At 49.1% G+C, this 24,621-nt stretch overlaps 1 protein-coding gene across 2 annotated transcripts in view; it reads right to left on the bottom strand.

The window, feature by feature from the left end:
* Positions 1 to 22,662, bottom strand: part of LOC147611515 (putative prolyl 4-hydroxylase 10) — a 33,820-nt gene extending 11,158 nt beyond the window's left edge. Inside the window, exons 1-2 of one of the 2 annotated variants that reach the window (XM_086784621.1) lie at positions 22,389 to 22,662; positions 20,430 to 20,520 (exon numbers count right to left, since the gene is read on the bottom strand). In XM_086784621.1, coding sequence (XP_086640747.1) covers positions 20,430 to 20,520; positions 22,389 to 22,597 — 300 coding nt within the window. In that variant the 5' untranslated portion in view covers positions 22,598 to 22,662. The remainder of the gene's footprint in view (positions 1 to 20,429; positions 20,521 to 22,388) is intronic. The other variant, XM_086784622.1, reaches the window with a different exon arrangement.
* Between the last annotated feature and the right edge of the window lie 1,959 nt (positions 22,663 to 24,621).

Here is a 24,621-nt window from a genome sequence, read left to right as displayed (position 1 = left end):
TCTAGGCAAATCCATAATAAAATCCATAGTAATGCTTTCCCAAGGTTGCGAGGGAATAGGCAATGACTGAAGCAAACCTGGAGGTTTTTGCCTATCAAATTTCACCTTTTGGCAAGTAATACATGCACGCACATAAGCCTCAATGTCTTTACGCATGCTCAACCAAAAGAAATATCTCTGAATCATGCGTGTAGTAGGCATGATCCCTCTATGACCAGCATAAGGTGGAGCGTGACATTCGTCCATAACCTTTGAACGCAAATCCTTCACCACCTGAGGCAATTATCCTTCATAAGATAACCCTCGTTGATAACATAAGAGGCATGTGAATGACCAACCATCAAATCAGTCCATATATGGCAAAAATCAGCATCCAAATGATACAAATCTCGCATAGCAGATAAGTCCCCATGAGTGGCCACTGAGACTGCAGCTACATAAGGCCTCCTGGATAGTGCATCGGCCACCACATTTTTCTTTCCTGGAGTATGCACAATCTGAAAATGAAACATGGAAAGAAAATTTACCATTCTCATCCTGCTTCTCTGAAAGCTTTGTTTGAGATAAAAAGTATCTCAAGCTTTGATGATCTGTCTTGACTACAAATTCAGCCCCAAGAAGATAATGTTTCCATATCTTTAAGGCATGAATTACAGCCAAGAGCTCTTTCTCATAGATATCCATATGAAGCTCAGCATCATGCAAACGACGGCTCTCGTATGCAACTGCATGCCCTTCTTGATTTAGAACAGCTTCTATACAATCACCACAAGCATCACATTCAACTACGAATGACTTGTGCAAGTCAGGAACAATCAAAACTGGACCACATATGATAGCATGCTTGAGCTGCAAGAAAGCATCCTATTCTTTTGAAGTCCATTTGAAAGTGGTTTTCTTTTTTGTGAGATCATGTAGAGGAGTGGCTATCATGGCGAAATGCCTTATGAAACGCCTGTAGTACGAACATAATCCCAGAAAACTACGTACTTGATGTGCGTTTTGCAATTCGGGCCAATTCCGAATGGTCTCTATCTTTGCAGGATCCATTGTAACTCCATCTTTGGATACAATATGACCAAGATAATGAATCTCTGAAAGGAAGAACTCACTTTTCTTGGCATTAATGAAAAGTTTATGCTTCCGCAACTCTTCGAACACTGTGACCAAATGAGTTCTGTGTTCCTGCTCATTCTTGGAGAAAACCAAGATATCATCAAAGAATACTCCTGTGAATTTACGATGGGGTCGGAATATCCTATCCATCATACGATTAAACGTGGCAGGAGCATTGGTGAGACCAAAAGGCATTACCAAAAATTCATATAATCCGAAGGCTGTCCTGAATGCAATTTTATGGACATCTTGTGGCACCACTCGTATCTGGTGATAACCACTCTTCAGGTCAAGTCGGCTGAAACAAGCCGAGCCATCAAGCTTATCCAAAATATCATCAATACGCGGAATCGGGAATCTGTTCTTGATGGTAAGCTTGTTTAAAGCTCTATAGTCCACACACATGCGGAATGATCCGTCCTTCTTTTGAACAAGAAGCACAGGAGAGCAATAAGGTGAGGAACTGGGCTGAACCAAACCTTTCTCTAAAAGCTCACTTACCTGCTTCATGATCTCTTCTTGTTGTGCAGCACTCACTCGGTATGCGGATTTGTTAGGTGGAGAACTACCCGGCACAAGATCTATGCGATGATCTTCGGGCCTTTGGGAAGGTAATTCTCCTGGCAACGAGTCAGCAAAACAGTCATTGAATACATGAAGAAAATTCAGCCTATCATTAGACATAGCATCCACATTTTGATGATTTGGCACAAGGCTATCACGAACAAAAACCAAGTACGCAAAAAGACTCTTTTTCATTGCTTTATTAATTTGGATGTGTGATGCAAGTGGGATGGAATCTTCTTCTTTGCCAGCATCAATAAAATGCATGCGGCCTTTATGCATGAAAGAAATCATATTGGTCTTGTACTCTTTGCGGGGCTCAAGCCTATGATGCCATGGCTTGCCCAACAATACATCACATCCATTTAGTGGAGCAACTAGGAAATGTTCATTATCAAGGTAGCCCTGGATATGAATGCGCAACTTCCCTATCAATGGGGTAACCTGCACCTCTTTACCAATAAATGCAGCTTCGGCTTCAATCTGAGGTCCCATGTTCTCAACCTCAATACCCAACGCAGCTGCTGTTTGCATAGAGATGAAGTTATCGGTTGCACAGTCATCAAACATGAATAAGGCGGGCTGATCCTTGATTTGCCCCCAAGCCTTGCATACTATACGCTCTTTTGCATCATGACTTGTATTTCCTTGCACATCAGGAACTGCATGTACATCAGCCTTGGTCTGCTTGTCCTCGTGCTTTGGTTTGTGATATGGGCATTGTCGAAACATGTGGTCTTTGCTACCACAAGAAAAGCATTTTCCATCCTTGGCATATTGCTCTCTTTGCTCCGGGGTTAAGCCGAATTTGTTCTTCCTTGGGCCCTGATCTTTAGATGTGGTATTTTCAGCTTTACCACCCTTGTGGGTCTCCCGGAAGTTCTTTTTAGGTGGCTGTCCACCTTTTGCAGATTTGGGACAGCCTTATCTTTCCCCTTTGAACCTCCTTGATCCTGTTTAATCTTGAGCACCAATTGCTCCGTAGTAAGAGTAGAAGCTGTGAGCTGTTGCAAAGTATGTTTCGGGTGCAATTCAATGCCCGAACGATATGCTGGTTGCAGTCCAGAGCGAAACTTTCTTTTTCTTTCATCCTCACTGATTTGCATAAAGGGAGTTACTTCCAGCAACACTTTCCAAAACTTGTTGACATATTGTTGCACGCTTTCATTATCTCTTTGCTCCAACCTGTCCCACTTTTGAGTGAGAGTTTGCTCCGCATTTGGTGGCAAAAACTGAGCATAGAATGTGTCTTTAAATTCCTTCCAGGTGCAAATGGGATCCTTGGTGATCTTTTCAGTGATCCACCAATGAGCAGCGGTCCCTTTCAAAAACATGCTAGCATGGCGTACTTTAGACTTTTCAGTGAAGTCCTCATCGCTAAAGGCAATGTCGAACTGTGCCACAAATGCTAACACTTTAGAAGCATCATGTTCTCCATGAAAAACATCAAACTTGACAGATTTATCGCCTGCTTTAAATTCCTTTAGCTTTCTGGCATGAGGCTCATGGTCTTCTCTTTTTCTTTTCCCCTTATCCAACGGGGCAGCCCTATCTGCATGGGCTCCATGGGCCGTCATAGAAGTTTCATGAGGCACAGTGGCATGTGCTCCACGAACTTGAAACTCAGATGCATGTGACTTACCTGCATAAGGCAGTGTCTCTCCATGAGACAACTCAGAAGGCAAAATTTTTCTAGCAGCAGACCTGTCACCCTTACCATGGGATACATGTCTTGCATGCATGTGACTTTTATGCTCTCCATGAGCACTAGCATACATATATCTGTCAGGCTTTGTGCCTTGTGGAGAAGATGCATGTCGAGAGGTGACTGTCACCTCTTCCTTTTGCATAAAAGAACTCAGCCTTTGAGATGCGGGATCTCCATGCTTCAAGCGAGGTGGATTTCTGAATTTCAGCTCTCCATCGTCCCCCTCTTTGATATCACCTTTGCGGAGGAGGTAGGCAAGTGCCAACTCTCTTGGCTTCTTGCCCACTTCCCGTGCCATGGACTCAAAAGTTACATCTACCATTACATCAGCTTTCCTAGCTTCAATGGCACTTTGCACATGGGGATCTTCATGCAGAAATTTTAACTCTTGCTCTTGTGCCTGCAAAAGTTTTCTCATATGTTCCATTTCAGCCCTCATTGCAACAGGCTCTTGTTCAAGCATGACTGTCTTTCCTTGAGACAGTTGACCCTTTGATTCACCATCATTAACCCTTTCAAGGGGCTTGTGTCTTCGCAGAGCATCAGAACCACGAGAGGCACTAGATGGACCCCTCGAATTAGGCACTTCCAAAGGGTTGCCTTGGCTGTCCATTGTGTTAAGTGTGCTAGAAGCGGGGTGTCCAGTACACAGGTTCGTTTCCCCACTAAGAAGAGGGAAACAACCGTGCTCTGATACCAATGAAACCGATCCCATCAAGTGGGAATAGACTCCGTTGGACACCCACACGCGTAATAGCACAACTTTAAACCACAATTTGAAATGGACAACTTAATACAACTTGAAATTGAAATGAAATAAAATGAGATAAATGGACACCATCACTAGGGCCGGAACGGGCCAACCCCCCCCTCAATATATGATATATTTATTGGGAGTATTTAACAAATACAATGCTCCATGGGTTCCAAGAACCAGATGATGTCCATGTACAAGATGAATACAGTACCAAACAAATAGGCTCGAAGTAGATATTCGAAGCAGAACGACCACTAGCGTGGTCCAATCTCTACGGCCCTGTGCTTTCACTGGACTCCACGGAGAGCGCCCAACTGGTGTTCCAGGACCACGCACAAACAGGTGCTCCCGTACTAACGCCTGGCTCTCCCGATCTCAGCACCTTTGGACCGAGGTTCTCCAATAGAGCTTGGACTACCTAGCACCGAACGGGTGTTGCCGTGGAGAGAATCCCTTAATAGATTTATCACAAAATACTTTACTTAAATCTGAAAATTCACTTACTTGAGATGGCAGGTGGAAATCCAATACCCATGGTATCTGTAGCTACTGGAGTGGGACACCAGATGTAGCCACTTGAAGAAGGAAAACGCCGCCTTTGGAAAGGAAGTACAACCACTTGCTGTGCAGGACACAGCCGCCTTCGTGTGGAAGAGGAGGCGTAACTTGTCTTGCTACAGCCACCTAGTGATGCAGCCGCCTGGTGAAGAACACAAAAGAGGGAGGAGAGGCATGCGTAGTCGCCCACTATGGACAGGCGTAGCCACCTGCTGTAGACACAGCTGCCTGAGAGGGGAAGCAGCCGCCTGATGTATAGGAGGCGCTTGGCTGTTGTGCACAGCCACTTGGCTGTAGCTTGTGCAGTCGCCTGTAGTGGGTAGCCTGCTGGAGAAACATGCGCAGCTTGCTGCAGTTGGGATGCAGCACCTGCCGAAGATGGCCCACGTCTGCTTGCAAGAGAACAAGGCAGCGCAGCCTGTGGGTATGCAGCCGCCTGATAGAGAGCTCAGCCGCCTGTGAGAGGGAAGGGGCGCCTGGCTGCTGTACATAGACACCTGGCTGCAGCCTGGGTGAGTATGCGCAGCCTGTGGAGTGGTGGCCAGTCGCCTGCAGAGGAGCAGAGATAATCGCCAGCATGTTTACGATGGAGGTGGTGGCTTTTTTTTATTAAGGTTGGAGTGGAGATAACAAATTGGTTTGGTTGGCTCCCCACGTATGCATGTGGGAGGCCAGTTCTATGGGGGTGTGGGGGCCAGTTCTATGGGGGTGTGGGTAGGTGACCATGCACCCACCCCCACACACACACTACTTAAGTGTGGCTCCCCACCTTGGCCCCTAAGTGGGTGCCCACTTTAAGTGTATGTGATATACAACCTTATAAATCAAAAGGTTAGAGATTAAAGTATTAAACTAACATGTGCAATATATTTACCACCTGTTCACATGCACCAAAACTCGTCAAAAGACAGAGCAAGCTTCACGACTCACTGGCAGGCGTCCCCGCTCAGTAAGTAACACGTCAAGCAGGCAAACACAAAAATACAGGTCATGCGAAAACAGTTTCAAACATGCAAAACATGAGTGCATGTGCAAATAGTATCATGGACATATCTCCCGTTCATGGAACAAGTACAAAATATCTGTCGGCACAAAAATGGCACGACGTAAAACATAAAAACCTGGTCTTCCTATGGAGTGACAGTCCCATAGGTAAGACACAATTCCAGGCACGAGCCTCCCTGGGCTTACCTTTGTTCGGCATCATTTCCTGATTCGGAGCAAGAGTGAGAGCCCTGTCATAGGATAGTAGCTCAAAATTATGTATAGTAAACCTAATCATAGTGTCTAGACCTCGAATAAATTGTTTCAATTTATCCTCCTCGGATATACCTAACTGTTGTGCTGAAATGATTACTTTATTAGAATATGTCAGCATGGGTGACCCATTTTGGGAGAGTTTGTAAAACTCAACCTCAGGGTTGTTCATGTACTATGGAGGTAGAAACTGTTTCTTTAGGTCGGACACAAAGGTGTCCCATACATACTGTGGAGGCCCTATGAATGAGTCTACATGACTCGACCAATGCTACCACCAGGTGACAGCTTCGCCCGAAAGGTGAGGTGCCACCAAGTGGACTCAATCTTGGAGATCTGAAAGCTTATCCAATGGAAAATATGCTACAAAATATTGCATTACTGCAGCATGATCACACTTACCATCATATTTACTAAAGTTCGGCCGAGCTCGTATGACGGTGTTGGTTGGGGTGGTGAAGGAACTCGCTCCTTGGTTCGCCGGTGCAGGGAGAAGAGACAACACATTCGCCTACATAGCAACTATCAACTGCTGGTTTTGGAGTTGCATAGCTTTGCATTCAAGCCTTTCTCAAGTGGCTTGGTCTGCCCGCCTTTGGTCTTCTTCAGCCCTACATTTATCATGTCCTTCTTCCGTCTTTTTGGCGTCTTCTTTTTGCCATTGCTACTCCATGAGAAGGAATAATTTTTTCAATTCTAAGAGCTCTTTTGGCTTTTTTGCTTTTTCTTTGGCTTTTTCAGCCTCTTCCTTAGCTTTTTTTGCTTTGGCCTCTATTTGTTGCTTTAGCGATTTGCAACCATTTAAGTGCCTGATGACCATTGTCTTAACTGTGAACTCTCTCCCATAAAGGAAAGGTTTCCAGCACAGTGGACTTATGCAAATTTTGGATTGTGCCTTTACGACTGAAAGCATCGGTTATTCTCGCCAAGAATGTATTCAATCATACCTCCAAATCGTTGGAAGATCTGATTTCATCTTGCTTGTCTATCACTCTATTGGACACTAGGCATGGTTTGCAACCATTTAAGTGCCCGATGATCCGTCTTAACTGTGAACTCTTTGTCACATGCACCCCGCATTGGAGTGCTATGTGACACACTGGCTCTACATCTTTGCAACATTCATCAGTAGGATTTACCTTTTTAGGAATATTTGTCGTATGTCGTGACCCATTGTGAGCCCCAGTCCGGGACATGTCACGCACGAGCTACGTAGGTCAGTCTCCATAGCCATAGAGAGTCTGCATGTGTCAGTCCTCTTAGCCACTTGGATAATTCATCAGATAGGGCATGTAGAAGTCAAACCAAAGCATGTAGTTGCATGGTAAATAGGTTTATGGGTCAGCCCATAAGGGCATCATCCAAGCCATAGGGGGCATAGGCAGCCAGTCGGCAGCCTGTAAATGTCCAAGATAGTGGTAGGCCAGCATTAGGGCCTTCCAACAACCTGTCGGCCAGCACTAGATACCTACAGGCATCAGTCGGCCAGCATGGCAAAGGGCAGCAGCATGCCGTGGAGATGCTAACAGTTGGCCAGCAGTGGAAAAGGCACATAATATTTTCAGCACAGCATTAAATGCTGTAAATTTGTCCAAATGAAACAGGCCGACTGCATGAAGCCCACCGACCAGCAGCACATGAGCATATAAATAGATGCACCCAACATTCATCGTAATTCATTCCATAGCAAATCAGTTCACAGCAGTTCCCAAGCAGTTTTGGTGTGCTTAAGCCTCTGGCTTTCTTGTGCATGCTTTCAGCAGCCATCATCTCAGGGTGCTACCATTCCCAAGGCTTCCACGAGGAGTGTCTTCAGCATTCAGCCAGCATATGTGCATCCCTTAGTTTTGGGCTTGCATAGTGGTCATCGAAGAGCTATTCAAAGGAGCTTGGACAGCATCTGGATCAGCCTACGTTCAGTCTACTTCATCCTTGCGTTTGGTAGTCCTCAGTCATCATTCATATTCATTGTAAAAGTTCTCCAAAGAAATACAAGCAAATACTCTTGCTTGCAGGGGGGGGCCTTCAATAGGTAATTGGGTCCCAATACTGTGTTGACTACAAGTTCAAAGAAAGACTCCTCTTTCCTCTCTTCTCTCTCAAAGTGGAATTGCATAAACTCATGCGTATAAAGAAGGCTTTGTTGCACATTACGACAATCAATCTATTGCATGCTACATTGGTATCAGGGCTGCAGGTTGTAACCCAACTTGGCTACCCTGAAGTGAGAGCATTCTGTGGGAAAACCACCGAGGTCTCCACAATGTCAGAAGAGACATCGTCCGCAAGCTACAAAGAAGATATGGAAGAAGAGATCTACAGGGAAGACAACCACTATGGAAACGCTTCCGCAAAGCAATGAAGACTTCATCAAATTGCTCTTGGAGCAAAACAAGTTATGCCTAGTGCCCAATAGAGTAATAGACAACCCAACAAGAGTCAAATTTTCCGAGTTCCTATTCTTGTGCTTTGAGTCGGCAAGCTCCAGTTAGATCCCCTCCCCTTTCGCTCATGTCGCCTACGCCCTCTTTCCCCCACCCTCTAAGTGCCTCTCCTTTCCCCCCCTTTTCCTTGCTTCGCTGCCCGCCTCCCCTCCCTTTCTTAGCTTCGCTACCCACATCCCCCCTTTCATCGCTTCACTGCCCCTCCCCCCTTTCTATGCTTCATTGCCCGCCTCCTCCCCCCCTCTCTTCAATCCGCTGCCCACCCCCCTCCCCTTTCGCTGCCCCCTGTTCGCTCCCTCTGTCTGCCTTTTGCTCGCCTCACCTTCCCCTTTTCTTTCTTTCTTTTCTTCTTTTTAAAAAAAATAAATTTTAAATTTTATTTGTATTTGTATTTTTAATTGTTATTGAGTGTCTCCACCCGGCTTTTTAAAATGTATTTTTATTATTTTTAATTGTTATTATTTTTATTTTTTGATGCTCCCCCCTCCTTTTTCCTTCTTCTTCTCGTTTCCTCGCCCCTCTCCTCCCTCCCCTCCCATGCAGGTTGTTGCTTCCCGGAATCTAGGGGTTTTAATTTTCTTGGCAAGCTTCGGTTCATTTTGGTCTTCACCCTCAAGACTCCATGGCAACTGCTCCGTCATCCCCAACCGAACCCGCCGTTGCTTGCATTTCCTTCTCCGAAGCGGATCTTCAGGTTCTTGCCATCACTCTTGCCTCACTTGAGGCCTCCACTCCACCCTGGTCTGCGAAATTGTTGGTAGCCGCCCCGCGCGAGGACAGCTTAGAGATCTTTTTCAGGCCAGCCTCATTGGTGAACCTGCAAAGATCACTGATATTCACCCGATGGGCGGAAATACTACCAGGTGGAGTTCGACTCGCCATTGGCGTCAGACCGAGTCATGCAGCTAAGCCCCCTTACACTGCGAACGGCGCAAGCCTTCTTTGCTTGGTGGCAGCACGGCTTCGATCTTGCATCTTACCCCATTGGCTAGCATTTCAGGCTTCCTAGTGACAGTTTGCTTCCCAGGCCTTAGGAAGGAGTACCTTCCTCTTCTCCTGGTGATTGGTGGTGCCATCGGGAGAGTGATGGAGCCCTCCCCCCCACCGCTGCCTCGACTCTAGCGAGGGCAGCTAGGATCCCATCCCTCCGTATCTGTGGGGCCTCACCAGAGTCAATACTGCATTGCATTTCTCTTCCTAGCCTTCGAGGGGATCCCATACAGCAGCGCGTGGAGTATTCTGGCCTCCCAGGCCAATGCTTCATTTGCAAACAAATGGGCCATTTGGCAAGAGCTTGCCCTCAACGTCAGACTAGGAGACCGCCCCCAATGGTTCCCCCTCCTACTTCCCACTCAGATCCTCGCTAGGGGGCCGAGGGAGGAGCAGGTTCCCAGGCCATGGAGCACCACGTTCCGACCATGGATGACCCATTAGCCGGAGAATGGCGGACGGTTGGCCCCCGCCCCGATCTCGGCCGAGCACCAGAGCTGAGCGTCGCCGCCGTGTGCGCCAGGCTAGCAGCATGCAAGAGGATTCGGTTCTGTCAAAGAACCATTTCAAGCACTTATCACACCACCAACCTGCAGACGGCGAGCCCCCTCTAGTCACGGAGAGGGTACCCCCCCACCCCCCCCCCCCCGCCCAGGAGACAAGGGAAAGATAGTGGACAGCAGTTCATTCAGCATATTCAGCATATTCAGCATATAGGCAGCATATTCAGCAGTATAGATCCATTTGGATCTCATTGTAACCGCATTCATCATCTAATATAGCTGCATTGTATTGACACATATTTGTCTATCTCTTAAACATCATTAAGTGCAGTTTAGTTAGACTAAGGTTGTGATTACTACGGTCTTAACCTCCCACATGTCACATTGGTATCAGAGCGTTACAGGGTAACCAGCCTTAGAGCATGTTCATTCCATCAGTCATTCAGTCAGACATCATGTTAATCGCTTCCGCACACTTAAACCCAGTTCTCAAAATTTTGCAAGCCACCCTTAGGGATTTTCCCTTAGGTATGCATCAGTAACCCATCCATCTGCATTCTTGCACAGCGTATAGGGTTGCACATGGCTTGCATAACAGACATCTTAGCAGTCATCTTAGCAGACAGTCTTGCATACATGTTGCCCATGAACTCTTTGGGAAAGAATGACATCCATCATCAAAGGAGGACATAAGTTTTGGGCTTCAACTGGCAGCAGCACGGGGTTTCTCTTCCACAGAAGACGGAAGTTTGCTCCAACATGGCCTCAGGAGGTTCAGAGCTTTAGGAACGACGGAGATGGTAGGTGAAAGGTTTCCAAGGGCCAGTCAGGGGTGACTCGGGTATTCCCAGGCAGTTTTAGCAGCATTTGCCATTCAGTTCCCGCAGTAGATGGAGTCTTGGCTCAAAAGGGTTTCACTCCTGCAGACGGCCTCAGTCCCGGCAGCAGAAGACAGAAGGGGGCAGTGGTTCGGAGGAGAAGGATCACAGAGGAGTCGAAGGTTGCCAGGTATATCACCCAGCAACAGTTCAGCAGCGGGAAATGTCACGTGCACACCCGTCAGGTGTACAGTGACATGGCATCATTTTAGCATCATTAGCATCATCAGGAGTCATCAGGTATTTTACTGGCATTTATGCAATATTACAGGCATTTATGGGGCAGCCAACAGCAGTTGTGGACATGGCATCTGGCCGACAGCAGTTATGCTGGCCGACCAACAGCATTCATGCATATATATACAGGCGCCTCTCCATTCAGCAATCCAAGCTCATCATAGCAGCATTCAGCCCAGTGTGCTCCAACGCATCTCCTCCAAGAAGCTTTGGGAGCAGCATATCCAGCCAACGCATCAGCATAATCAGCAACGCATCATCATCAGCATCATCTTCAGCAAACGCATTCAGTTCAGCCCATCAGATCTGCAAACGCATGGAGCATCCACCTTCCCGTGCTGGAGAGCATCTGCGTTTCATCATCAGGTCAGCATAGCATCTGTTCCAAAGCATCCCTTCAGCGTTTCCTTCCCAGGAGACAAGGGAAAGATAGTGGACAGCAATTCATTCAGCATATTCAGCATATTCAGCATATAGGCAGCATATTCAGCAGTATAGATCCATTTGGATCTCATTGTAACCGCATTCATCATCTAATATAGCTGCATTGCATTGACACATATTTGTCTCTCTCTTAAACATCATTAAGTGCAGTTTAGTTAGACTAAGGTTGTGATTACTACGGTCTTAACCTCCCACATGTCACAGGGGGAGAGCGGGCACCCCTGCTTCACACCAATGGTGCTAGCAACTGTGTCGGACAAGCCTCCTAGGCATCGGACTCTCCCAAAGACCTGCTCATATAGCATGTATATGCCCCACATCATGTCTGAAGGTATGCCTAGTGTCTGTAGTCGCCGAAAGTGGCGCTCTCTGGGCACAGTATCAAATGCCTTGCGGAAATCCACAAAGCAACAACAGAGCCGTTGCCTCCGTGCCTTGGCCTGATCAATCAGGCACCTCAATGTAAAAATGTGGTCGATGGTCGAGAAGGCTCGACGGAAGCCTGCCTGGCCTGCTGCTCTAAATCCCCCAACCTCTGCATGAGTGCTCAGCTCTGCCTCCAAAACTGCCCCGTATAGTTTGGCCAATCATGATGGTCCTGTAGTTCCCGGGGTCTAGTACATCTCCCGCTTTATGGATCGGCACAATAGTGTGCATCGTCCACTCAGCCGGAAACCCCTCTGACAAAGCTCTGTTGAAGAGATGAGCAAGAAATGGTGCCAATGTATCAATAGCATAGATGAGATGCTCTCCCTGTAATCCTGTATGATCTGTCGCCCGTCCATGTTGGAGTCGGCATATGGCCCTCCTAACCATAGGTGGGGTGAAGAAGGTGGAGACTGTGGAGCATGGCTCTGTGGGCTGTGCTGTGGGCTGTGGTATAGGGGGCTGTGCAGGCACATCATAGAGTCTCTCTGCATATGTCTGCCAGGTCTGAGGATCAGCAATAGGTGTGGGAGGATGGGGCTCTCTGAGTCTCCTCCAAGCAGCAACAGCATCTCTGCTCATGAGCATGTGATACGTGTCCCAGTATTGAGCCTCCTCATAAGCTCGCCGCTTACGGCAGGTGAGAGTATGCATCCTCTTGCCTGCCTGCCTCCGGGTGATCTCCCCGCGAGCCCTCTGCACTCGGAGACTGCGGTAAAGGTTTCTGCACTCATCATCATACCATCGGTTCTGGGGCATGCTCCCAGATGTAGGTGGCCGTCCTGTCTGAATGTGGTATGGGAAACTCCTCGCGGCTGCGGAGTGCAGTACATGTGAGAGCTGGGAGGTAAGCATGGCCATGGGTGCCGATGGATCTAAGACAAATAGCTAATCATGAACATGATAGTCGTACACCTCGGCTAGGTCCTGAGTGAAGTGAAAAATAGTGCGTGGTGGCTGTATGATGGGTGGGTGGGTCTCCAATAAGCTCCTGAAATTGAGGGATAGGTATGTATGATCCGCCCCAATGGGGCATGGTGGTACGGTGAAGTGAGACACCATATCTGCTGCCTCTCGGGATCCCATCACACCACTGTACTGCTGCCACCTCCCACTGGAAAGCAAGTCAACCCACCTGAATCTGGCCACTGAGTCATCCCATTATAAATAACAAGATGGTGTCGGGCCCCAAGCTCCAGCAAATGTTGCCCATATCCAGTGTTGTCAGCTCCTCCATCAGCGGAGATCCGAGTGGTCCCTGTATCCTGTGTAACTAGCGGCTCTAGTCTCAGGGGATCCTCAAAGTCATAGATCTCGCACTGTCTGCTCTGAGTCCGTGCATTGAAGTCCCCCATCAAGAAGACTTCTCCCAGTGTCGAATAGTGTAAGATCTCCTCAGATAAGACAGAGTATGGAGACTCACTAGCCTCTCCTCCACCCGGCTCCTCGGTGGTGGCAAACCGCGACCCCTTCGGAGGAAAGTAGCAAAGGGCGATATAAATCCATCTGGTCTCCGAGAGGCGTAAGCTAATCCACATGTATCTCGCCTCCGAGTCTCGTGCTACGACTCGAACATGCTCATGTAACCCATGCCTGAAAAGCACTACCTCCTGAACCTCGGGAGGTGGCCTGTCTCATCCCCTGTCGGTGAGCTGACTCCCACTGATAACCCTCAACCCGTGGTAAGCCCCTCTCCGGTCTCTCGTGTGTCTCTGTCATCAAGATGATATCCCGGCCCTCCATCACCTCCTCAAGTCTCCCTGGATGTGTCCATAGGACTCCATTACAGTTCCAGATTGCTATGTGTATCTCTTTGTCTTCATGTTGTTTCCTCCGTGTCTCATAGGCCAGATGGCGCTATTCGACCCTCTTCCCATCAATGTAGATGTGACCATCCCTATAATGTGCCTTCTTCCCTTCTTTGCGTGCCGCCTTGATCTTCGGCATGCATAATCTTCTGTGCTCCAGTTGCATCCATGTGAGGTCGTGGGTCAGCCAGACCCATGCACCCTCCATTGGCCACTTGGCAGCCAACCCCACACATTCGGCGTACTTGCCTTAAGTGTGTGTGGGTGTCCACACCCCCCTCTACACAAATGAGAAGGGCGTCCTCTATAACTTGGCCCTGGTGGTATATTAAATTGGATCTCAGGCACTCTTATAAGTTGGGCCCCTCGGTTTTAATGCTTGTGTGAGCTTATAAAGTTATAAAACAGTACATTCGAATGAAACAAGTGTTTAGGCATAAGCTTGCCACCTGTTCACATGCGACAAACCAAGTCAAAAGACAAGGCACAGGCATGGTTCACATGTGGTTGTCCCTTGCCCGTGAACTGCACACACATAGCAGGCAGTCACAAGAAAACAGTTTCAACATGCAAACATGTGTGCACGTGCAATTTCTTTTTTTTTTCCCGGAAACAAGATCCTTCTATTAGTTAACAAAAAACAGCCTTGAAGGGCTAAATAGAAACTCGCTTCCATGTACAGAGCGAGGACCAAAGAACAAAAGGGGGGAGAAGAATGCACTTCTCCTCCGGCTCACCGCTCCCCCTAAGGAGGATCTGAGCTGGGACTAGGGGGGGCCACCGGAGGCAGTCTCCTCGACTGGCAACGAGGACAAGCTCTAGCGAGATGTTCCATCTGCCTGCATATTAAGTATTGTCTTGGGATATATACCTAGATGAATCCAAGAACATGCCCAAATTCACCTTAAGTGAAATTTATAACCTCATGGTAATCATCCATAAGACAATAAACCTCATTGTCTTGGGAGGCCAGAGTACTCTCCTCTCTGCAAAATGGGGACTCCCCGGAGACGAGATATGATGTGTGGCACTACCTCCGGGGAGGCTACATAGATGCGAAGAGATGGAATCCCGTCCGCCCGAGCGAGGGCCGAAGCGGTGGTGTTTGGGGGGGGGGGGTGGTGGGGGGGGATTCCATCACTCTCTTGATAGCACCACCAATTACCAGGAGAAGAGGAAGGTCCTCCTTCCTGAGGCCTGGCAAGCAGACTGTCACAAGAAAGCCTGAAACGCCAGCCAATGGTCGAAGTCATGCTGGCACCTCGCAAAGAAGGCCTAGGCCGTATGCTGTGCGCGCTAAGGCTCAACTGCATGACTCTATTTGACGCCGCTAGCGAGTCAAACTCAACCTGGTAGTAGCCATGCCCCAAAGGATGAATATCAATTATCTTTCCAAGCACACGAAGGAGGTTAGCCTGTAAAAGATCCTTGAGCTATCCACACACCGGGCAACTACCAACAAACTTGCACACCAGAGTGGAGGCCTCTAGGGATGAGACTATCAAAGCGAGGAGCTGAAGCTCCACTTTTGAAAAGGATAGGCAAGGGACGGCAGCCTTGGTCAGGGATGACAGAGCGGCTGCCATGGAGTCCTCCTGAGGGATGAAGACCAGAAGAGGCCGAAGCTTGCCTAAAGATAAAGATGCCCAAGAGCTGAAAAAACTGCCTGCTGTTTACGAAAGGGAAGAGGCAAGAATGGAAGAGGCGAAGCCAAAAGGGACAGGGGAGGGGGATGGAAGAGGTCGCAGGGGAGAGGCGGAGGGAGGCGAGGGAGGGGGTAGCATCGCGCTGGAGAGGGAGAAGGTGGGAGGAACGGGGGGCAGCAGGCTAGTTTAGGGAAGGAGGGGGCGGCGGCGGCCAACGGGAGGGGAAGGCACCAAGGGCGACAGGGGGAGGGGGGGGCGTGTGGAGCAGCGATGGCGGGAGCATGAAGGGGAGGGGGGTGACGGTGGCGAACATTGGTGGGGGGTGTGAGGTGGGATTTCTATCCGAAGGGACATGGTGCCTTGAGGGTATGCTAGCCCGCCCCGAATAGTTTGCCTCTATATGGAGAGGAGGTGCAAGGAGAGGCAAAGCACGGACCCATGGTAAGCACCTTAGGAACGCACTCACGCACCAGGTAGGCACGTTAGGCCTTCCGGGGTGCGGGTGAGGTTCCGTGGGTGCCGAGTGCCCCGGGGGTTGCCCTCCCCGCCTTGCACCTCAAGGCGGGGCTAGCATACCCTCAAGGCACCATGTCCCTTCGGATAGAAATCCCACCTCACAAGGGAGGGGGGGGGGGGGGGATGACAGGCAGGTACAGTCATGGGGGGGACTCTCAGCTCCGCGTGCACGTGCAATTTTGCCATGGGGAAATCTCTGTTTCATGGAACCTGTAAAACACTGGCATTTCTAGGCACACGTCTAGGTCTGGGTCTGGCTCACCTAAAAGCACGAGACAGGGATCTTGGGCGCACCAGGCACTTGGGTCCACTCACTGGCCTTGATATGGGCAACACGAAGGATGCCTATGACACACAAGCATTTGATAATGTGCCCTATAGGACCTTCTGGAGGATAATGGAAAAGACCATGCCACACGGTTGTAGAACAGCAATTGCCCATCGCTATAAGAAGTTCAGATGTAAGCTCCAGACAGAGAAAGGGATGTCAAAACCCTTTTATAGTAATATGAGGGTCAAGCAAGACTGTACACTCTCTATGCATAGATGACCTAGAAATAATAATAATGGCCCTTGCGTAATAAAGGTATCAATGGATCTGCACGTGGTTTTGTTGCTCGTGTACGTAGATGATGTGGTTCTCTTTGCTTTCAGCCAGCAGGATGCTGCAGCCCAGCATTGGGAACTGCCTTGGCCACTTGATCCACCGGCATAGACGTGCCACCCGGCGTGTGGAGTAGCGATGGCAGGAGCATCAAGGGGAGGGGGGTCACGATGGCGAACATTGGTGGGGGCTGTGAGGTGGGATTTCTATCCGAAGGGACATGGTGCCTTGAGGGTATGCTAACCCGCCCCGAATAGTTTGCCTCTATATGGGGAGGAGGTGCAAGGAGAGGCAAAGCACGGACCCATGGTAAGCACCTTAGGAACGCACTCACGCACCGGGTAGGCACGTTAGGCCTTCCGGGGTGCGGGTGAGGTTCCATGGGTGCCGAGCGCCCCGGGGGTTGCCCTCCCCGCCTTGCACCTCAAGGCGGGGCTAGCATACCCTCGAGGCACCATGTCCCTTCGGATAGAAATCCCACCTCACGGCGCGGGGGGGGGGGGGGGGGGGGGGGGATGACAGGCAGGTAAAGTCGTGGAGGGGGCTCTCAGCTCCGCATGCACGTGCAATTTTGCCATGGGGAAATCTCTGTTTCATGGAACCTGTAAAACACTGGCATTTCCAGGCACACGTCTGGGTCTGGGTCTGGGTCTGGGTCTGGCTCACCTGAAAGCACGAGACCGGGATCCTGGGCGCACCAGGCACTTGGGTCCACTCACTGGCCCTGATATGGGCAACACGAAGGATGCCTGTGACACACAAGCATTTGATAATGTGCCCTATAGGACCTTATGGAGGATAATGGAAAAGACCATGCCACACGGTTGTAGAACAGCAATTGCCCATCGCTATAAGAAGTTCAGATGTAAGCTCCAGACAGAGAAAGGGATGTCAAAACCCTTTTATAGTAATATGAGGGTCAAGCAAGACTGTACACTCTCTATGCATAGATGACCTAGAAACAATAATAATGGCCCTTGCGTAATAAAGGTATCAATGGATCTGCACGTGGTTTTGTTGCTCGTGTACGTAGATGATGTGGTTCTCTTTGCTTTCAGCCAGCAGGATGCTGCAGCCCAGCATTGGGAACTGCCTTGGCCACTTGATCCACCGGCATAGATGTGCCACCCGGCGTGTGGAGTAGCGATGGCAGGAGCATGGGAGGGGGGTCACGATGGCGAACATTGGTGGGGGCTGTGAGGTGGGATTTCTATCCGAAGGGACATGGTGCCTTGAGGGTATGCTAACCCGCCCCCAATAGTTTGCCTCTATATGGGGAGGAGGTGCAAGGAGAGGCAAAGCACGGACCCATGGTAAGCACCTTAGGAACGCACTCACGCACCGGGTAGGCACGTTAGGCCTTCCGGGGTGCGGATGAGGTTCCATGGGTGCCGAGTGTCCCGGGGGTTGCCCTCCCCGCCTTGCACCTCAAGGCGGGGCTAGCATACCCTCAAGGCACCATGTCCCTTCGGATAGAAATCCCACCTCACAGCCCCCCCCCCCCCCCCCCCCCCCATGGCAAAATTGCACATGCACGCGGACCTGAGAGCCCCCCCCACGACTGTACAACATTGGTGGGGGCTGTGAGGTGGGATTTCTATCCGAAGGGACATGGTGCCTTGAGGGTATGCTAACCCGCCCCGAATAGTTTGCCTCTATATGGGGAGGAGGTGCAAGGAGAGGCAAAGCACGGACCCATGGTAAGCACCTTAGGAACGCACTCACGCACCGGGTAGGCACGTTAGGCCTTCCGAGGTGCGGGTGAGGTTCCATGGGTGCCGAGCGCCCCGGGGGTTGCCCTCCCCGCCTTGCACCTCAAGACGGGGCTAGCATACCCTCAAGGCACCATGTCCCTTCGGATAGAAATCCCACCTCACGGTGGGGGGGGGGGGTGATGACAGGCAGGTACAGTCGTGGAGGGGGCTCTCAGCTCCGCGTGCACGTGCAATTTTGCCATGGGGAAATCTATGTTTCATGGAACCTGTAAAACACTGGCATTTCCAGGCACACGTCTGGGTCTGGGTCTGGGTCTGGGTCTGGGTCTGGGTCTGGGTCTGGCTCACCTGAAAGCACGAGACAAGGATCCTGGGCGCACCAGGCACTTGGGTCCACTCACTGGCCCTGATATGGGCAACACGAAGGATGCCTGTGACACACAAGCATTTGATAATGTGCCCTATAGGACCTTATGGAGGATAATGGAAAAGACCATGCCACACAGTTGTAGAACAGCAATTGCCCATCGCTATAAGAAGTTCAGATGTAAGCTCCAGACAGAGAAAGGGATGTCAAAACCCTTTTATAGTAATATGAGGGTCAAGCAAGACTGTACACTCTCTATGCATAGATGACCTAGAAACAATAATAATGGCCCTTGCGTAATAAAGGTATCAATGGATCTGCACGTGGTTTTGTTGCTCGTGTACGTAGATGATGTGGTTCTCTTTGCTTTCAGCCAGCAGGATGCTGCAGCCCAGCATTGGGAACTGCCTTGGCCACTTGATCCACTGGCATAGATGTGCCACCCGGCGTGTGGAGTAGCGATGGCGGGAGCATGAAGGGGAGGGGGGTGACGATGGCGAACATTGGTGGGGGGTGTGAGGTGGGATTTCTATCCGAAGGGACATGGTGCCTTGAGGGTATGCTAGCCCGCCCCGAATAGTTTGCCTCTATATGGGGAGGAGGTGCAAGGAGAGGCAAAGCACGGACCCATGGTAAGCACCTTAGGAACGCACTCACGCACCGGGTAGGCACGTTAGGCCTTCCGGGGTGCAGATGAGGTTCCATGGGTGCCGAGTGCCCCGGGGGTTGCCCTCCCCGCCTTGCACCTCAAGGCGGGGCTAGCATACCCTCGAGGCACCATGTCCCTTCGGATAGAAATCCCACCTCACGGCGCGGGGGGGGGGGGGGGGGGGGGGGGGGATGACAGGCAGGTAAAGTCGTGGAGGGGGCTCTCAGCTCCGCATGCACGTGCAATTTTGCCATGGGGAAATCTCTGTTTCATGGAACCTGTAAAACACTGGCATTTCCAGGCACACGTCTGGGTCTGGGTCTGGGTCTGGCTCACCTGAAAGCACGAGACAGGGATCTTGGGCGCACCAGGCACTTGGGTCCGCTCACTGGCCCTGATATGGGCAACACGAAGGATGCCTGTGACACACAAGCATTTGATAATGTGCCCTATAGGACCTTATGGAGGATAATGGAAAAGACCATGCCACACGGTTGTAGAACAGCAATTGCCCATCGCTATAAGAAGTTCAGATGTAAGCTCCAGACAGAGAAAGGGATGTCAAAACCCTTTTATAGTAATATGAGGGTCAAGCAAGACTATACACTCTCTATGCATAGATGACCTAGAAACAATAATAATGGCCCTTGCGTAATAAAGGTATCAATGGATCTGCACGTGGTTTTGTTGCTCGTGTACGTAGATGATGTGGTTCTCTTTGCTTTCAGCCAGCAGGATGCTGCAGCCCAGCATTGGGAACTGCCTTGGCCACTTGATCCACCGACATAGATGTGCCACCCTTTTGGTACGGTTGCTGCTACAATTCCCCAAAAAAGTTGTGCTAATTAGGTTTTGTTGGGGCTTCAAGCTGCAAGGCCTAAAGGAAGAGATGATTCACATCTTCTTTCGATAGGTGGATGGCAAGAGGAGCTAACCATAAGACTGAAGCCACGCAGCAGACAGTGCGTGGCAGAGAACTCTCAGGCTGAAGTCTTCTATACCGCCATGCTACAGCCAGAGTTCAGCAAGGACTCATTTTGCATCATGCTTTACAGATAATATGATTCTTTCAAAGAGTTAGGTGACGGATCTATCTGCTCCTTTATCCACGCACACAATAATCCGATGCGCTGACTCGTCCACTTCTTTGAACTTCAAAAACGAAGATCGTCCCATTTTATGGCATAAAAGTATTCTAAACTAAAACTCACAAAGCCTTTTAACATTTCAAAAGTATAGCACCAGAAAATTGTGGTAGATGAAAGCACGAGGTTCCCAAGAGATAAGTTCCACCCATGGCTTGACATCAGTGTGAACATCATCGTTGTCAAACCTGAAATAGCAAAGGACAATACCATCCCAAAATGAATGACAATGAATCAGCAGCAATTAAGGTGCTTGAAAGAAATCACAAACTATCTCCAAAACAATCTAAGACACAACAGGTTGAATCCATTTGATGTGCATGAAACAATTTAACAAGTATAAGTATTCACAAAAGCTGGAGCCCAAGGATCATTACAAATGGACTATAAATAGGATAACGATGAAAACCATTACTATACCAGATCACAGGCTAATCCACCTTTTTAAAACCATTGCTATACCAGACCACAGGCTAATCCACCTTTTTGTAACCATCATCACACTCTGTTGCAATATCATCTTTTATCTAAAAAAATCCGGTGAATGCCTTATTGCACTTACGATTCACCAAAAGCAAGTGGGACAGCCAAATTTGATCAAAGCAGGAAAAAGCATGTTATGACAGCAGCCAACCAGCCGACCTTCTGAGAGAGAGCATATGTAAGGAGCCCCTTTCCCCCTATTTCTCCATCTTCATTGTTGCAGCCTCTCTCCGGAGTTCATGAGCGGCAAACAGCAGTGAAAGAATCAGCAGCAAAGCAGCCCAACCTGTAGCTCATCAACTTGGGTTGTTCACTAGGTTGTTCCTGAGAGCTTTTCTGAGTGCTTTTCTGAGTTTTCCTGGGAACTTTATAGGTGAGTTTCATAGGTTGTCTTTCAGATTTAAGCCTTGGCCACCATTGGCATCTTTGTATATAAAGCTATTTGCTACCAGCGGATGCAACACGGTACTAGAATTAGGCATCAGTTTGTGCAAGTGTCTTCCCCCCCTCTCTCGCGTGCATCCGCCTGCCCCCCTCTCCCTGTTTCCTCTTCTTTGACATCCCCCTAACCCCCTCCCTCAAAAGCATTCTTCCCCTTCCCCCGGAAGCTCCCCTCAGCATGGGCAACCTTCCCTTCTATCCTACTCCTGCTGCTGTGCCTGCTTCTTCGTGGCCTCTGCCCTCCCCACCTCCCCCAAAAAAAGAAAAATTCTTGCGTTTGACCACTCCTTCCGACTCCTGTTCTATTTTGGTTCCTGCCTGCTCCTTCATTCAGCATTCAAGTGGGACAGCCAAATTTGACCCAGGGCGGAAAAAAATCAACACATGGCCTTAGTATGGTTAGAAAATAATGTTTTAATCCAAAAAGCATGTCATGACACAACCAGAGCAGCCAACCAGCGGACCTTCAGAGAGAGCCTTTGTAAGGAGCCCCTTTCCACCAATGGTGGCCAAGGCTATATCTGAAAGACAACCAATGAAACTCACCTATAAAGTTGCCAGGAACACTGCTCATAAACTCTGGAGAGAGGCTGCAACGATGACGATGGCGAAATGGGGAGTAGAATTAGGCATCAGTTTGTGCAAGTGTCTTCCCCCGCACCCCCCCCCCCCCCCGGTTTCCTCTTCTTTGCAGTCCCCCCAACCCCCTCCCTCAAAAGCATTCTTCCCCTTCCCCCGGAAGCTCCCCTCAGCGTGGGCAGCCTTCCCTTCTGCTGTGTCTGCTTCTTTGAGGCCTCTGCCCTGTCCCCCTGACCCAAAAGAAAAACTATTGCGTTTGACCACTTCTTCCGCTCGTGTTCTGTCCGGGTTCCTGCATGCTTCATTCAGCATTCAAGTGCCACCCTGGATAAGACCCTACTACCACTTTTATTACGCGATCCAGACAACAAATCACCCGAAGCTTATTTGAGCTGGAAACAGAAGAGGCAATGTGGGTGAAAAACTGTCCCTTTCCTGGATCGAATTGATTCTATGGACGAGCATTCTCTCGATTCGTTCCAATTCTGGGTTTATTAGAAAACGCAGGCACGCACAAACACACACACACAGAGAGAAAACAGAGGGGAATTACTTGTCGTCGTGCTGCACAATGGAAATTGCCGGTAGGCGAAGAGAGACAGCGGCACCGTTGGTGTGATGGTTGGGGGATCGGGGGACGGCCACAATCCCCAGCGCCAGCAGCACGAGCAGCGCCAGCGAGACAGTGAGCATGAGCGAGATCGCGATCGTCCACAGAGACGGCCCAGACGAGCTCTTCTGACTTCGAGCGCCTTTCGCCATTGCCAGATACAACAGCGGAACGAAGACTGTGAACTTATTACACAGATCTTTCCACCGAAACTTTGTGCCTATTTATATTGTAAACTACACAGCTTATTAATCAACCTTCAAAGCTGAGGACACAATAAATTATTACATTGGAATTTCGTCTTTTTCCAAACTACCTTATTATAATATAACGCAGCTTCACCTGCGCTCAAGCCACGTGTCATAATTTTTTAAACGAAACACGGTGCTCGCTTGGGCGAGTGGGTGACTGCCACGCAGAGATCTCCACGACCTCGCCGTCGCCTTGGTGACTGGTCTATCAACTTCTCTCAACCTTAAACACCACCACTCGCCCGCCGCCTTGCCATTCAAGTTCGTAGACTGCCAAAGCCCATGAAGATTGTTTGGAGAATTCGAAATATTATAGCCTTAGAGCCGCCCGCCCGAAGGTATTCGCTCCCCCGTTTTCACACGCTCTCGCTCCAAGGTTCAGCAGGTCGTCGTCCGCCTCCTCATTCGAGCTCCTCAACGTCTCTCACTCTCTCTGCAACGTCTGCGCCCGGTGAGCTCTCTCTCTCTCTCTCTCTCTCTCTCTCTCTCTCTCTCTCTCTCTCTCGCTCCAAGGTTCAGCAGGTCGTCGTCCGCCTCCTCATTCGAGGTCCTCAACGTCTTTCACTCTCTCTGCAACGTCTGCGCCCGGTGAGCTCTCTCTCTCTCCTTTGTTGTTTGTTGTGTGATGCATGTGCAGGTAACGGTAGCTCTTCGTCTCTCACTTGGTTGTGGGCGCAAGCATCGTGCATAGCAGTCTCGCTCTTCATTGTAGCAACCACCCGATAGTAACTGGTGGCCCTCTCTCTCTCTCGGTGTGCATGCCAATTTTTAGAATTTGTGTGTGTTAAAACTTTGTGCTCCACAGCATGCTAGGGCCACCCGCCCATGAAGGTGGCTTGGAAGCTGCAATGTGTGTGTTAAAATTTTGTGCTCCACAACATACCATAGCCGCCTGCCATGTGTGCATGGCTGCTTAGTGTTAACACAGGAGTTTTAAGAGAGTATATTGTAAAGTATGTGACCGGGTACACACATGTATATGCATGTAACACATAGATCACACATGGATGCATGTACATATTACAAAAGTTGTATAGTATAATGTATTTAAATAGAGAGCAAGTTCAAGATGAGACTATATTCAAGATGAGCAACATACATATAAACACATATGTGTGCCCTTGAATATGGTGATGCACACGCACACACCCACGCGCACACACATACACATGTAGAGATACATGTGTGTTTGTGTGCCCCTGCATGATTGTTGTCTTTAAATATTGTGTAGCAATTCCACAAGAGTTTGAAGAGAGTATATTGTAAAGTATGTGACGCACACGCGCACGCACACACACACGAGTTTGAAGAGAGTATATTGGTTTGTGTGTGTGTGTGTGAGAGAGAGAGAGAGTGTGTGTGTGTGTGTGTGTGAGAGAGAGAGAGAGAAAGAGATTGATTTCATTTTGTGAGTGTGAGTGTGTGTGTGTGTGTGCGCCCTTGCATGTTTGTTGCTTTTGAATATTGCGTAGCAATTTCGCAAGAGTTTGAAGAGAGTATAGTGTAAAGTATGTGTCAAAGGGTTTTTTTTGTGTGTTTTGGTAAAATATTGTGATGCACACACACACACACATACACACGTAAATACATGTAACACATAGATCACACATGGATACACATGCACATATATATATATATATATATATATGTGCATGTAACACACACACACACACACACACACACACACACACACACACACATATATATATATATATAGAGAGAGAGAGAGTACATACATGTGTACGTGTGCCCTTGAATATGGTGACGCACACACACACACGTAGATACACGTTTGTGTGTGTGTGGCCTTACATGTTTGTTGCCTTTGAATATTACGTGGCAATTCCCCACAAGAGTTTGTACATATTACAAAAGTTGTATAGTATAATGTATTTTAAATAGAGAGCAAGTTCAAGATGAGTAAC

The sequence above is a fragment of the Cibotium barometz genome, chromosome 47 (assembly GCF_041138505.1).
Source record: "Cibotium barometz isolate CiBa-2024 chromosome 47, ASM4113850v1, whole genome shotgun sequence".
NCBI classification, from domain to species: domain Eukaryota; kingdom Viridiplantae; phylum Streptophyta; class Polypodiopsida; order Cyatheales; family Cibotiaceae; genus Cibotium; species Cibotium barometz.
Note: the sequence above shows the minus strand (reverse complement) of the source record. Positions and strands in the feature narration are given on the sequence as shown.